General features: G+C 32.1%; 2 protein-coding genes across 2 annotated transcripts in view; both read left to right on the top strand.

Moving 5' to 3' along the window:
• LOC117173686 overlaps window positions 1-104 on the top strand; it is a 990-nt gene extending 886 nt beyond the window's left edge. Inside the window, exon 2 of the mRNA XM_033362327.1 lies at window positions 3-104. Within this exon, the coding sequence (XP_033218218.1) occupies window positions 3-104 (102 nt within the window). The remainder of the gene's footprint in view (window positions 1-2) is intronic.
• Window positions 1-12611, top strand: part of LOC117173350 (coiled-coil and C2 domain-containing protein 2A-like) — a 146254-nt gene that overhangs the window by 12720 nt on the left and 120923 nt on the right. The gene's annotated exons all lie outside the window — the stretch shown is intronic.

Raw genomic sequence — 12611 nt, 5'->3', positions numbered from 1 at the left:
AGTTAATTTCAAGAAGTAAATGGCAAGTCACAAGCGACCAGAGCATGATTAAACTTGGAACGCTCGTGGTTATTAAAGAAGATAATTTGCCACCTATGATGTAGAAGTTGGGTCGCATCACTGAAACGCATCCAGGAAAAGATGGAGTTATACGCTCTGTCACCTTACGGAGTATCTCCGGAATCTACCAACGATCCTTAAAGTCAGTTTATTCTTTGCCAATTGACAACTAAAGAATTTTGAGCTTCTTTCAATCATCAGAATGTCAATAAGTATCATTGGATATCTTCAAACATCGGTTTCCTTTCACTTTGTTATTTTCAGCAATAGGCTTCTATTTTACGTTTCTAGTTATTTAGTTTTATACAGTCAACGTCACCATGTATGAATTATATTAATAGAAATATTATAAAACTAATCTTAAGTTCATGGTTAATAGGTATTTTGTATTCAAGGAAATGTCTAATTGTCATCATTGAAATATTTAACATAGGATGTGATTAGTTTTATGAGGTCACAATGTAAATGTATTATCAATCAAGCACCGTCTCATTTAAGTTTCATTCTACCAAAGTTGTAATATTCTATTTTATTGAACGTAGATAGTTCAAGTGGGCCGGAATGTTCCGTCGGAAAAATTATATTATACTTATTTTTATGCGATTCGTCGAAAGGCAAAAATTTATTTTACGTTACTTTGGGAACAATATTTAGGAACATCTGTCTTTAACATCCTAACTTCTAAATTGTGTATGTAAGTGTTTACTAGAAGTGAAAATTCCTAAAGTTTCTATTTTATGTCTTTATTGCAATAAGCTGCCTAAACCGTCTGAAGGCACGATCGCCGATCGCTGTAAAAACTTTCCTGTCATCAGACGTTATTTTCAAGGTTCTTAAATCGTTAGCCTGCCTGTCTTTACTTACGCATCTGTCAACCATGTGACCAAGGGCCTCTAGACCCTTGGGTTTCAACTTCGGGGGTTTTTCCCTTAGGGTTTTCCACTTCGTCGATTTCCGTCAAAGATCGGAAGTTAACCGGTCACTCTAAGAGATCGAGATCGTGTCATCTCCAAAACCGAAACCGTCAACTAGTCTCTAATGAGCAGCTGACCTATGCAGTTCGTGGCATAGGCAGCCTAACAAATTGTTTGCCAGTAGCAAATGATTGTAATATAAATCCTCCATTCCATATACAGTGTTTTCTACTATTAATAAACATAGCATAAGTTGTATTTTGTTTTTTTTAACAGTTTTTATACAAAGCACCCAATTACATCTAGTTCCCTATAAAATTACCATCCTACATAAAGAACAGTTAAGTCAAATTTTTGTAGCGACATTTTCTCTTGGTATCCCTCGAAGCTGAGAATGGTGTTATACTGGATAATATTGTACTTGTATGGGTTTCACTAACGCAGGTGTTCACAAATGTACATAGTCTACCACTAATCAATTTCAGACGAATTTCACGATGAGAGTAGTTTTATGGCGATAGATACTAAAACTTGATTCCTTACAGCATTGAGTCGATAGAAAAATCAAATGACCGATCTAGCTATATAAGATCGAACTTGTATGGGTTTCACTAAGGTAGGTGTCAAAAAATGTACACATTCTACCACCAATGAAATTCAGACCAATTTCACGACAATGATATTTTTTGGGGATGCTAGAATTTCATACCTTTAGAGCATTGGGTCTGTTGAAAAACCAGGTGACTGATCTACATGGATAAGTACTTAACTATGCATTTTTTAAATGTGATTTGGGCAAATGGTTCTCATAGGTTCCCGAGTCGAAATTTGTTAAATTTCAGCTCCTTAATAGAACCTGTTTTGACGCTACTTCAACTTATAGCCTCTGCTTTAAACTTTTAACTCCTAGAGAAGGAAACATTAGAGACTACTTTCAGGCTGTAACACCTCTCTGAAGCTAGTTTGGATCTTTAGAGCCTACATTTTTATAACTCAAAACCCTACTTTGACGCTGTTCACCCCCTCCTCCGCCCTTCAATAATGACCCTACCTTGAATCTTTTGAGCCTACAATGTTCGAACTTCATGAAACTAATGTAAAAATTATTTTCTACTTAGGTTAATTGAACTCATTGGTCATCTTAATGACAGAATGCACACTTAATTAACAAAAATATTTAATTCAAGATTGAACCCAATTGTCATTAAATATTTATATATAAATCAATACTTCTTTCCAATGCTTAATCACAGACAAATATTTTCTCTTCTGAAAATGCTGAAACTTTGTATGAGAATGATATTCATCATGGAAAATTACTAAATATTGTAGATTAATAAGTAATTTTAAATATTCTTATCAATAATTAATGAAAGTTTATATATTAAGCAATCATGTAGGTGCTTGAGAATCACAACAAATTATAAGAATAAAACTTTTTCTATCGCTAACAACAAATAATATGTATGAAATAAAAAATTTGAAAAATGTATTGAAATATATATTTAATAATTATAATAAAATTCACAGACTGTCATAACATTTTTATTACAGTATTACGGTTAATTTATTTTCCGCATGATATTATGGATAAAATAATTTTTTTCCAAGGAACAGTACCACATTTCCAATGGTTTGGTCATTTTTGTTACTAAACAATAATAATTGAGTTTCTGAAACATTTTTTAAGAGGAATATAACTATTTACGTGTCTACCACTTGATTTAGGAGGAAACAGCATTTCTTTTTGTTATAAAATGTTAACTGTTTTAATTTGGAATGGAAGCTTCTAATGTGTTCCCTAAGGGTTTACATTTTTCTTGCACTTTCTTCTTTATTCCTTCACACACCCCCCACACACTTGCTTGGTGGTGGAAGGGGGACCTACAGTTTAAGGTGGGTTCCGAAACACCAAGAGCAACAGCTTTAAGTATTTAGAGAAAATCTTTTTCTTTAGAGGTACCGGCCCCACGACTCTCCGGAGATGAACAAATCTCTTGCTAGGCTAGTGTTCACCACATGGGCCGCCGAAGCTCTTCCAGAGTGCGAGGCGGGAATCGAACCCGCACCGACGGAGTGGGTCCAAAGCATCCCAGCATCCTTAGCTACACGAGTGATTTTTAGGGGTTTAACATGATTTAAACTTATCTTTAAAAATAGTTTTAATAACTATTTTAAAATATTATTATAGAAAGTCTGCTCTTAAAAAATTTTCAATTGTTCTGAAAATTTAGATTGTTCTTTATAAACTGAGAAAATTTGGTTAGGAAACTTTACCGAACTTTTAAGTATAATTGGGATATATAGACCAAAGGGAGAATTGTTGACATTATTTTCATAATTTGTGTCTCGCGAAATGTTAAAGAATAAATGTCACTTCGGTAAACTTTCATAACGCAAATTAAATTTTCCAAATGTACAGTAAAGATTTTCAAAAGTAATAATTAATGCACGTGGTGTAATTATTGAAAACTATTCTGTCACACATTCAGGAAAAATTGGATAAAGTTTCATGCTTGTTAAGTAATGTTTGCACATGTAAATTCAAGCAAACTTTAAATTATGCAATGACAATAATTCCCTCAAAATCTATTACAGAATGATAATAGTCGGTTATTCTTTCTAGGTAAAAATGTATTATTTACTTAAAGGTTTGGTAAAGTTTTAAATGGATTCTAGAGACAAATTAATTTTGGTTATGTTATAATATCCTGCATACTTTATGAAAGTTTGTCCGCTGTAAGCGAGCTTTTCATTTTTTTACGTTAGACTTTATTCGATAGTTTGGTAAACCAACAGTCACGCAGTATCTTCCATCGCCTCCACAATCTTTCAGCATCGTATGCAAGTACTGAGCACCTCGAAGATATTCACCAATTTTCTAATTTGGAAAAAGGTGTTCAATTTTCGAATTACTTACAGACCTCATTGTCACTTTGTATTTATTAATAAATATTAGTTTGTAGAATTGCAAAATAAAATAAGATTTCATTAAAGTAGGAAGTTAAAAATTTAATTACCTTGAATCGAAGTTGACACCCCTGATATAAGCCTGGGTGCTACCATTTTAGTGGTTTTTCTTATGTTAGAGGTTTTCCTACTAAATTTTGAGCTTTTTCTTCCGTTCAGTGGGATGCAAAAATTGTTTTCTACGTATTTAGCAGGAAAAACTGGGTTGAATTGATTTATGAGCAAATTTATTATTTGTAAGAAATGGAAAAAATTGTTCAGTAAAATAAATTCTTTATATTCCTAAAACCTTATATCCTCGTGATCATCACTTTTTCGTACCTTAATCCTTTTTGAAATTAAAATTTGCAGTTAAAAATTTAAATTGTTGATATCTTGAAAAGTTTAGAAATTTTTGGCATTGAGTGTGATGAATAAAAATTCATAAATGTCAGAAATGGTCAAACTTTAAAAACTATTCTAGATATCGAAAAAAATTTCAGCATGGATTGGCAATATGTGTGCAAATTTCTCAGTAAAATACGTAATAATCAGTTAAATGGATAAGGCTGCATAGGTAAAAAATTTAATTTTTGACAATTACTCAACAATTATAAATTTTGTATTCAAGAGAATAAAATATATTTCTATAAAATCTTACGGAAAATGTAGTATCGGCGGTACCATTTGATTAAATTAAAAAATAAATCAATCTAATTAATTATTAGCAAACATTACTCAGGAAAATTGATTGCATTTTTTGTATGTTGCAAATTGGTACTGATTCAATTTGGAAGAATTATAATTTAAAACTTGAATCCCATGTGGAAAAGTTGGTTGGGGCCCAATTGGGCCCCAACCAGATTACCCAATTAATAGTTGGGCCCTAATTGGGCAACTCTCTGAGTTGTAACGGTCAGCCCAACGAATGCCCAGATTGGGGCTTAGTTGGGCGTTATTTGGGCAGCCCACTTTATGCTCACTTGATAAAAAAGGGTACAATTATTGAATTCCTAAAGTTAAAAGTAATAAAAAATAAATATTTGTTAGCATTTTTTTTTAATTTAACGCTACTTCGTGATTTAAAAACTGTTAGCATCCTCTTATTCCTTTTGACCTCCATCCCAGCCTCTTCCAACAGTCAGCTCATTCCTAAAAGCATCTGAAGTTGTATTTTCTGCAATATATTTTGTTTACTACAAATACCTGAGTATGGGAAACAACAAAAAGCGATCACTTATTTTGTTCATTTCTACAAAGTAAAAACGGAAGAACTTTGTAAAAATAACCCCATTTAATGGAAGCTTGAACAGATTCGACCACAAGAAAAATAGCGTTTGCAACTGCTTTAGTGCAGACGACAGAGCCCGTCTGCGGCGTTGCGGTTCGCGCAGCCGCACAGTGCACACGTTAACCAACATAGGCGGGGTTTTCAAAATTATAAAATGCTTAATTTGCAAAAAATGTTTAATTATTATTGTTTCTCTTGAAAATGTTACTATACTCTGCTGATCTCTTTGATTTTCTTTTTAAAGCGTATGTCTAATTCGGAAACAGTTCAATTATTTTAAGCATATTAAAATATAATTTGTAAAATATATTATACATTTATCGTAATGTTAAAAGAAAAATGTTATTTCATGAACAATATTTAATGATCAGAAGTTCTTTTTAAGGATGAAAGAAAAAAATTTTCAGGAAATTAATGCACTTTAACATTTCCAACAAAATATAATAAACAAGCAATATTCGTAAATAATTCATTTACTATGTAATTTCATAGATTAAGAATTATTTCCGTTTATATGAATGAAATATGACTGCTAGATTCTGCGCGAATCGCTCATTGTTTTTCAACCCATGTATACCTAATTCATTATTCGTACGGCGTTTTTTATCAGCGCTATCTCGAAAGATTTATTTATTGCTAAACGAATACAGTTCACAATAACTTTACCGAAGTGAATAGCAGCTGACCACAGCCGATATTTTATCTTTCTACTGCCCTCTATCGATATAACTGGAGTTACATTTTTTGCGACCAGAGTCGTTTACTCCAATAGTGCTTACTTTGGGTGTTGTACGGGTGAACCCAATTTAAGCCCAATGAAGTAAAAAATCAATCACTGATCGGCTTTATCTACATAAGTTTTGACAATTGAAATTTCGGAACAATGAGAATGTATTCAGGATTTGGCTGGAATTTCATCCACTGACTCTTACGATTAAAATAAACTGTCAATTAATTTATGATGCCCACTATGGGCGTTCTATGGGTATGCCCAATGCAAGCTTAATCAAGAAATCAAACACTGATCGGCTCTGTCAAAATGAGTTTTGATGCTTAAAAATTCGGAATAATTGGAAAAGTTTTAGAATTTGTTTGGATTGCATCCACGTAATTATTTAAATGTAATAATTTGTAAATTAATTTCACTTTTTTTAATTGGGCTGCCCAGTTGGTGCCTAGTTCATTTGCTCCGATATTCCCACTTTGGGTGTTCTATGGGTAAGCCCAACGTACGCCCAAGCACAGAATCAAACACTGACCGACTTTATGAACATAAGTTGGTTAGCTCAGTTAGGGCCAAATTGGCGCCCAATTATTAGTTGGGCTAAGTTGGGCTGATTTCCACATGGGCTTATCTTTAAAATCATTCAAATTTAAAAAAAATATTCGAACCTACGAAACTTACGTAACTTACAATATTTTACTGGCGATTTTACACAAAAATGCTTTGTTTATCAGTTATTATAAAAAATCTAATTGATGGAAAATCTGTCAAGGCCCACGAAACATCGTAGGGCAAAGTCGACACCCTCCTGTGGCTAACTCAACACTTGACTATAATGTTTAAAAAAAAAAGGTCCTATTTTTAAAATTTTTATAATTGTGTAACCAACTAAGTTCTCGATCCAACAATACCTAATACGTTCTCAAACGTAACTTCTTTAAATTAAAAAAACGTCTTGAAAATAAAGTGTCCGCTTGGCCTCAATCTTTTGATAGAAAGTTCAAAAATTTAGTTGGGAAGTAAATTTTTTGTTTTTTCAATTTGTGTTTTCATTACAGGGTGTTGCTTTTTTATATGAGGGTTAATTTTACAAAAGCGATTGATATGACATTGGAAAATAAAAAAAAAGCAAAAAAAGTATGACAGTTAATGTTACAGTTTTTGGCATCAGTCTGCCGATTTTTATTCGGATACAAATACGGAGGTTGGTTTTGTGACGATTAGGGGTCAAGAATAATTTTGCTTCTCGGTGATGCTTTTAAAATACTGTGTTAATATTTTATAAGTATTGACCATCTAGATAGTTTCTTTGTTTACATTCTCATCAGAGAAGGTATTAGATTTGTGTAAAATTTGACCCCCCCCCCCGCCCCCCGTTTCTGTCAAATTTCCACGTTTTTATAAAACCAAAAATTTACCAGGATTATAGCATTTACAAAATTCCAAAAAGCACACGAAAATGAACTTTTTAAACCAAACAACGCACGATATGAAAAAAAGCCAAAGGAGAAAAATGTTCGAAGAAACGAAAAACCTACAAATATTAACCGATTTCGACAAAAAAATTCGAAAAAATGCTAATAAGATTTCTAATAGAGTTATCGAGCCTGATTTTTGAATTAGGTTTGTAATTTTTTATAAATAAACAAATATGACGAAAAAAATGTCCATTTTATCTATTTGACCATTTGGTCATTTTTCCCATACATATACGTTTTTTCAAGTTATATTGCAAAAGATTTGAATGTAAACAATATTTAATAACAAAATTTCTCTTATGATTATAATTGTTTGTATTATAAACAAACTTAATGTACATATGCAGAAATCAGGCATTTTTCGACAGAAATATTCGTTGTTTTCGATGTAAATTTTTGTTTATTCGGAATTTCGTAATAATTTTAGCAAAATTCATGATTTGTCGATTAATCTTACGATTTTTAAAAAAAATTCATTAAACAAATACATTATTGGGGCATCTGTCGACGGAAAAATTCTGTTTTGTTTAGATGTCAGACTTTTAATTCAGATCTTCATAATAAATTCGGCAATATTTATGATGAATTGCTAAATTTTAGGAGTTTTAAAAACAAATGCATTATTCGGGCATCTGTGGACGGAACAATTAGTTTTTTTTTCGATGTCAGTCTTTTTAACTGGAACTTCATGATGATTTCAGAAAAATTCATAATTGGCTGCTAAATTTTATATTTTTTCAAAAACAAATTCAATAAACAAATGCATTATTCGGGCATCTGTCGATAAAAAAAAATTGTTTTTCGATATCCTAATTAAAAAAGTTGCCATAGAAAAAAACGACTTTTTCTGTAGACAAATCCCTGATTAATGCATTCGTTGATTAAATTTGTTTAAAGAAATCATAAAATTTATCAAATTATAATGAGTGTTGCTGAAATTCTAGTGAAGTTTTCAACTAAAAAGACTGGCATTGAAAAACCCAAATTTTTCTGCCGATAAATACCCGAATAATGTATGTGTTTATTAAATTTGTTTTTGAAAAATTATACGATTAATCAACAAATTATGAATGTTGCTAATATCATCATAAAGTTTCTAATTTATAAAATAATAATAATATAATGATTTAAATAAATATCATGAGAGTTCTGGATCAATCTACAAATTTTATATCCCTTCCTCACATTACTCCCTTCCCCACCGAGTGAGTCACGCCTACCCCGAAAGGAAAATAGCTTAGAGGTGGAATAATAATAACATCGAGAAAAAAAAAACGAATTTTTCTATCAAAAAATGTCTGATTACTGCATTTGTTCATTAAAACTGTTTATAATATAAAGAATTATAATCTTAAGAGAACATTTTTTAAATGTAAAATTGTTTCCATCTAAATTTCTTGCAATATCACTTGAAAAAACGTATAATAGAGTTATTTCCAAAGTAGGATATCATTTTTCCAATAAATGGATCTTACACGGAGAAAAATGGATATTCGAATGTAGATATTCCAAGGGTAAGATTGTAGCACCTAAAATGCAGATATTCATGCCAGATATAAAACATCTTTTGGAGATGTTAGACGTAAAAATATTGTTATGTTAAATTGAAATACATTCAGATAATAAAACCGTCCAAACGCATGCGCATCACGAATTGCAATTTTGCGACTATATTTGGCGGCTATATAATTTCAATATTAAAATTATGGGATATTACCATTTTTGAACATTTCCAAAGAATAGAAATTAAATATCCTTAAATAAAATTTGATAACGACTTTTTTCCGGCTAAAGAAGGGAACAATGATCATATGTTTCATGGTTGTTGAATTAACACATTTGACAAAAGGTTTATAAATTTGAAATAAAATTCGAGTTCAAGTAACTTAAAATAGATAGAATATTTAATTCAGATTGGAGACGATTCGTTCTCCGATTACTCATCCCCTTTTTATTTTTAATTAGAAATATTGATCATAACCTAAAATTGACTGAATGCATCATCTGATCGGCATTTCATATCCTTTATCTATTTTTCGTTCGTGTGCGAACATTAATGTTTAATTTAAAATTAACAAATAAGTCATCACTTACTTCCTTAAATGACTATAAATAAGTAAACTCCTCAAATATTTATAGACGTTATTTGACATAACCATACATGTAATATCTCGGACTTTTCAGGTGAACATTTTGGATGTTAGAGGGTAACATTTCACTTTTCAAGATCTACACCTTCTAACTTTGAACATCTAGATTGTTGCTCTATAGTTAAACATATAATATGTAAACCCTAAACATGTAGATTTTACGTTTAAACATATATTTCTCTCCGTGTATAGTTTATAAAATTCTAATTTTAAAAACGCGCATAAAATATTTATTACATATTGTTTACTATTTTAAATTTAATGTTCAAATATGAATTTTTTAATCGCGATATCGATTGGAGGGCCCCTTTGACATCAAAGGTGTCGGAGTTTCCACCAATCACACATCATGTGTCAGAGATTCTTAAATGTATTTTTCTGTGTCGATGTTTTGTATTGGTTATGTGCATATCGAAAATAGAAGTCGCAAAATATTGTTTTAAAAAATGTCAAAGGAGGGTTTCGTAAAAGCCAATAGCGGAAATCTGCCGGAAATATATATATTTATGGTATGTATAAAGAATTAATCAAAAAAGTACTTAAATGTATAGTCATGTTTACTGAACAATTCGTGAAGTTATACGATTTTAAAATGTGTTAATAATTGTACACTTACTGTTTTCCTTTAACATATTACTGACTCTTAATCCAAATATTATACCAGTTTCGTTAGTTTTCATGGTTTTCATTGAAGCCACATCGTCACATTGCTAGATAATTATAAGAATCTCTGAGTCACGTGACACCCACGTGGCACTAATTTGAAAAAGTGTTTTACCAACTTCAATTTTTCATATTTTTTTTCTGTGGAACAACTCAACAGAAAAAAAATTATAACGCACCTTCGGTTCGGTTTTAAATTATGCATTACAAAATTACTTTATCAAAGATCGCGAAACAACCTTATTACGGAAAATCAAAGAAAACATATTTTCAACAAATAATTCTTTTATAAAAAATGTTGTTTAATGTATAATATGCGAACATCTTTAGCCAATGTTACTCTATGAAATTTAGGCAATTTTAGCACTTTTCCTATTATTGACAAGCACCGCATAGTGGGCACAAAATTTGGCGACGTCTTTAAGACATCGTCGCGACATCTTTACGACAACTTTACGACATCCTATGTCCATTTCGTTTCGGTGTCTTTGCGATATCACAAAGACATCGGCAGATCAGATGACTTATTTACGATATCGTAAAGATACCTTAATGACAGAGACATATGACGTCGTAAAGTTGTCGTAAAGATGTCGCCAAACTTTGTGCCCACTGGGCGTGAACGTCAAATAGATCAAATGGCCATTTTTTCTTCATATTTGTTTATTTATAAAAAATTGAAAACCTAATTCAAAAATTAGGCTTGGTGAAGGTTTTGACAATACCGATACAGAGTTTCAAAATGTTCTGATGATTAGCGATTCTTTCCTGGCGAATAAAAGGTGAAAATTTACATTAATCATATTATTTCCGCATACTCAACTTTGAATAGCTCGAAGTCACTGAAAATAAATTCTGAAAATTTTGAAAAATAATATATGGTTTCGTTGATCCTTTCTGTAGAGAATGGTGAATTTTAGAGCAAAAAATAATCGTTTGTTAATAAGTTGTTAACAAAAGCGTAGGGAGGTGTCATCTCCGAAACTAAGGAACCTATAGAGATGATTCTTTAAGAAAATTACACATTTCTAGCATCTGAAAGTGTTGCATGTATTTTTAATGAGCAAAAAGTTACAGCTTGAACGTTTGAAAAATTATTTTCTCCTGGGAAAAGTAAAAAGACTTTACGATAATGGAGGCAATTCTATCCCTATTTTTTGCATTAGGACTTACCGGAGTTAAAATTTAGACCCTACTTTGAAGTTGAAGCTCCTTATTAGAACCTGCTTTGTCGCGATTTAAACTTATAGCCCCCTCCGCCCAAGTCGAAATTCAGGCCCTATTTTGAAACCGTAACTCCTACCTTAGTAGGGTCTGAAGCTGTAAAGTAGGGCCTAAATAAGCAGCGATTTCAATGTAATATAGACCCTACCTTGACGCTAAAAGTGTCCGAAATCAGCCGTTTTTCTACGTTTAGCGTCAAAGTAGGATCTGCATTTAAGATAAATTAGACCCTCTTTTGAAGCTCATACTACTACTGTAGGACTTGTAGTATCAAAGCAGGTTCTATATACTCTCACACCATTATGGATGGTTAAAAATGAGTTTTGTTATTTATAAGAAAAAATAAAATCTGTGATATTAATATCAAGGATATTCGCAGTTATTTTTTAAGCACATTATTAATAGAATTCTTTGATTATGACGCTTAAGTATAGGGCACTGAAAAATCTGCAAGTACTAAGAAATGAACCCGAGGTTGGTTATGTTTTTTAGAAGTACTCTACGTTATATGCTTCAAAAGAACTCGAGGCTCAATATTTAAATTTAATTCTGTGTTATTTATTACTTAAATGAATACAACGTCAAATTTGCTGATTTCAATAAAAAAAAATAATTTTATCTCTTTATGAAGCAAAGATTTAAAAAAGGATCCGTTCAGAACCATAATTAATCCAATTATAGGGTAAAATACAAATATTGAGTTAGAACAGAGGTTTAAACGCCCCAGCAAGGCACGGCCCTGTGGGCCTGGGAGATGAAGTGGGGAACGGCAACCCCAGTCAATATTACCGCTATCTTGCCCAGAAGGCCATGATCCAACAAACCATGGTCCCGCCAATTCGATGCTCAAATACGTTCGACTTGGAGTGACTTGGAGTGAACTGACGCCCCCCACAATACTCACTGCATTGACGCGAATGGAAGGGGAAGCCAACTGCCGCACTCAATCCAAGATGTCAGATAGGTCGGGTGCCCTAGGGTGCCGAATCTGATTGGTTGACTTTTTTTTACTTGCGCCTGGCAAGACCATGCTTTGTTGGATCATGCCTGAAGGCAATCACAGTGATCCCAGATCTGAAACGAGATGCGGTCCAATACTATGACAGGGCTATGTCCGTGTGAATATAGTAGGAGACGCTGTAAATGACTGAGTTGCGC

The sequence above is a fragment of the Belonocnema kinseyi genome, chromosome 5, assembly GCF_010883055.1.
Source record: "Belonocnema kinseyi isolate 2016_QV_RU_SX_M_011 chromosome 5, B_treatae_v1, whole genome shotgun sequence".
Lineage (NCBI taxonomy): Eukaryota > Metazoa > Arthropoda > Insecta > Hymenoptera > Cynipidae > Belonocnema > Belonocnema kinseyi.
Note: the sequence above shows the minus strand (reverse complement) of the source record. Positions and strands in the feature narration are given on the sequence as shown.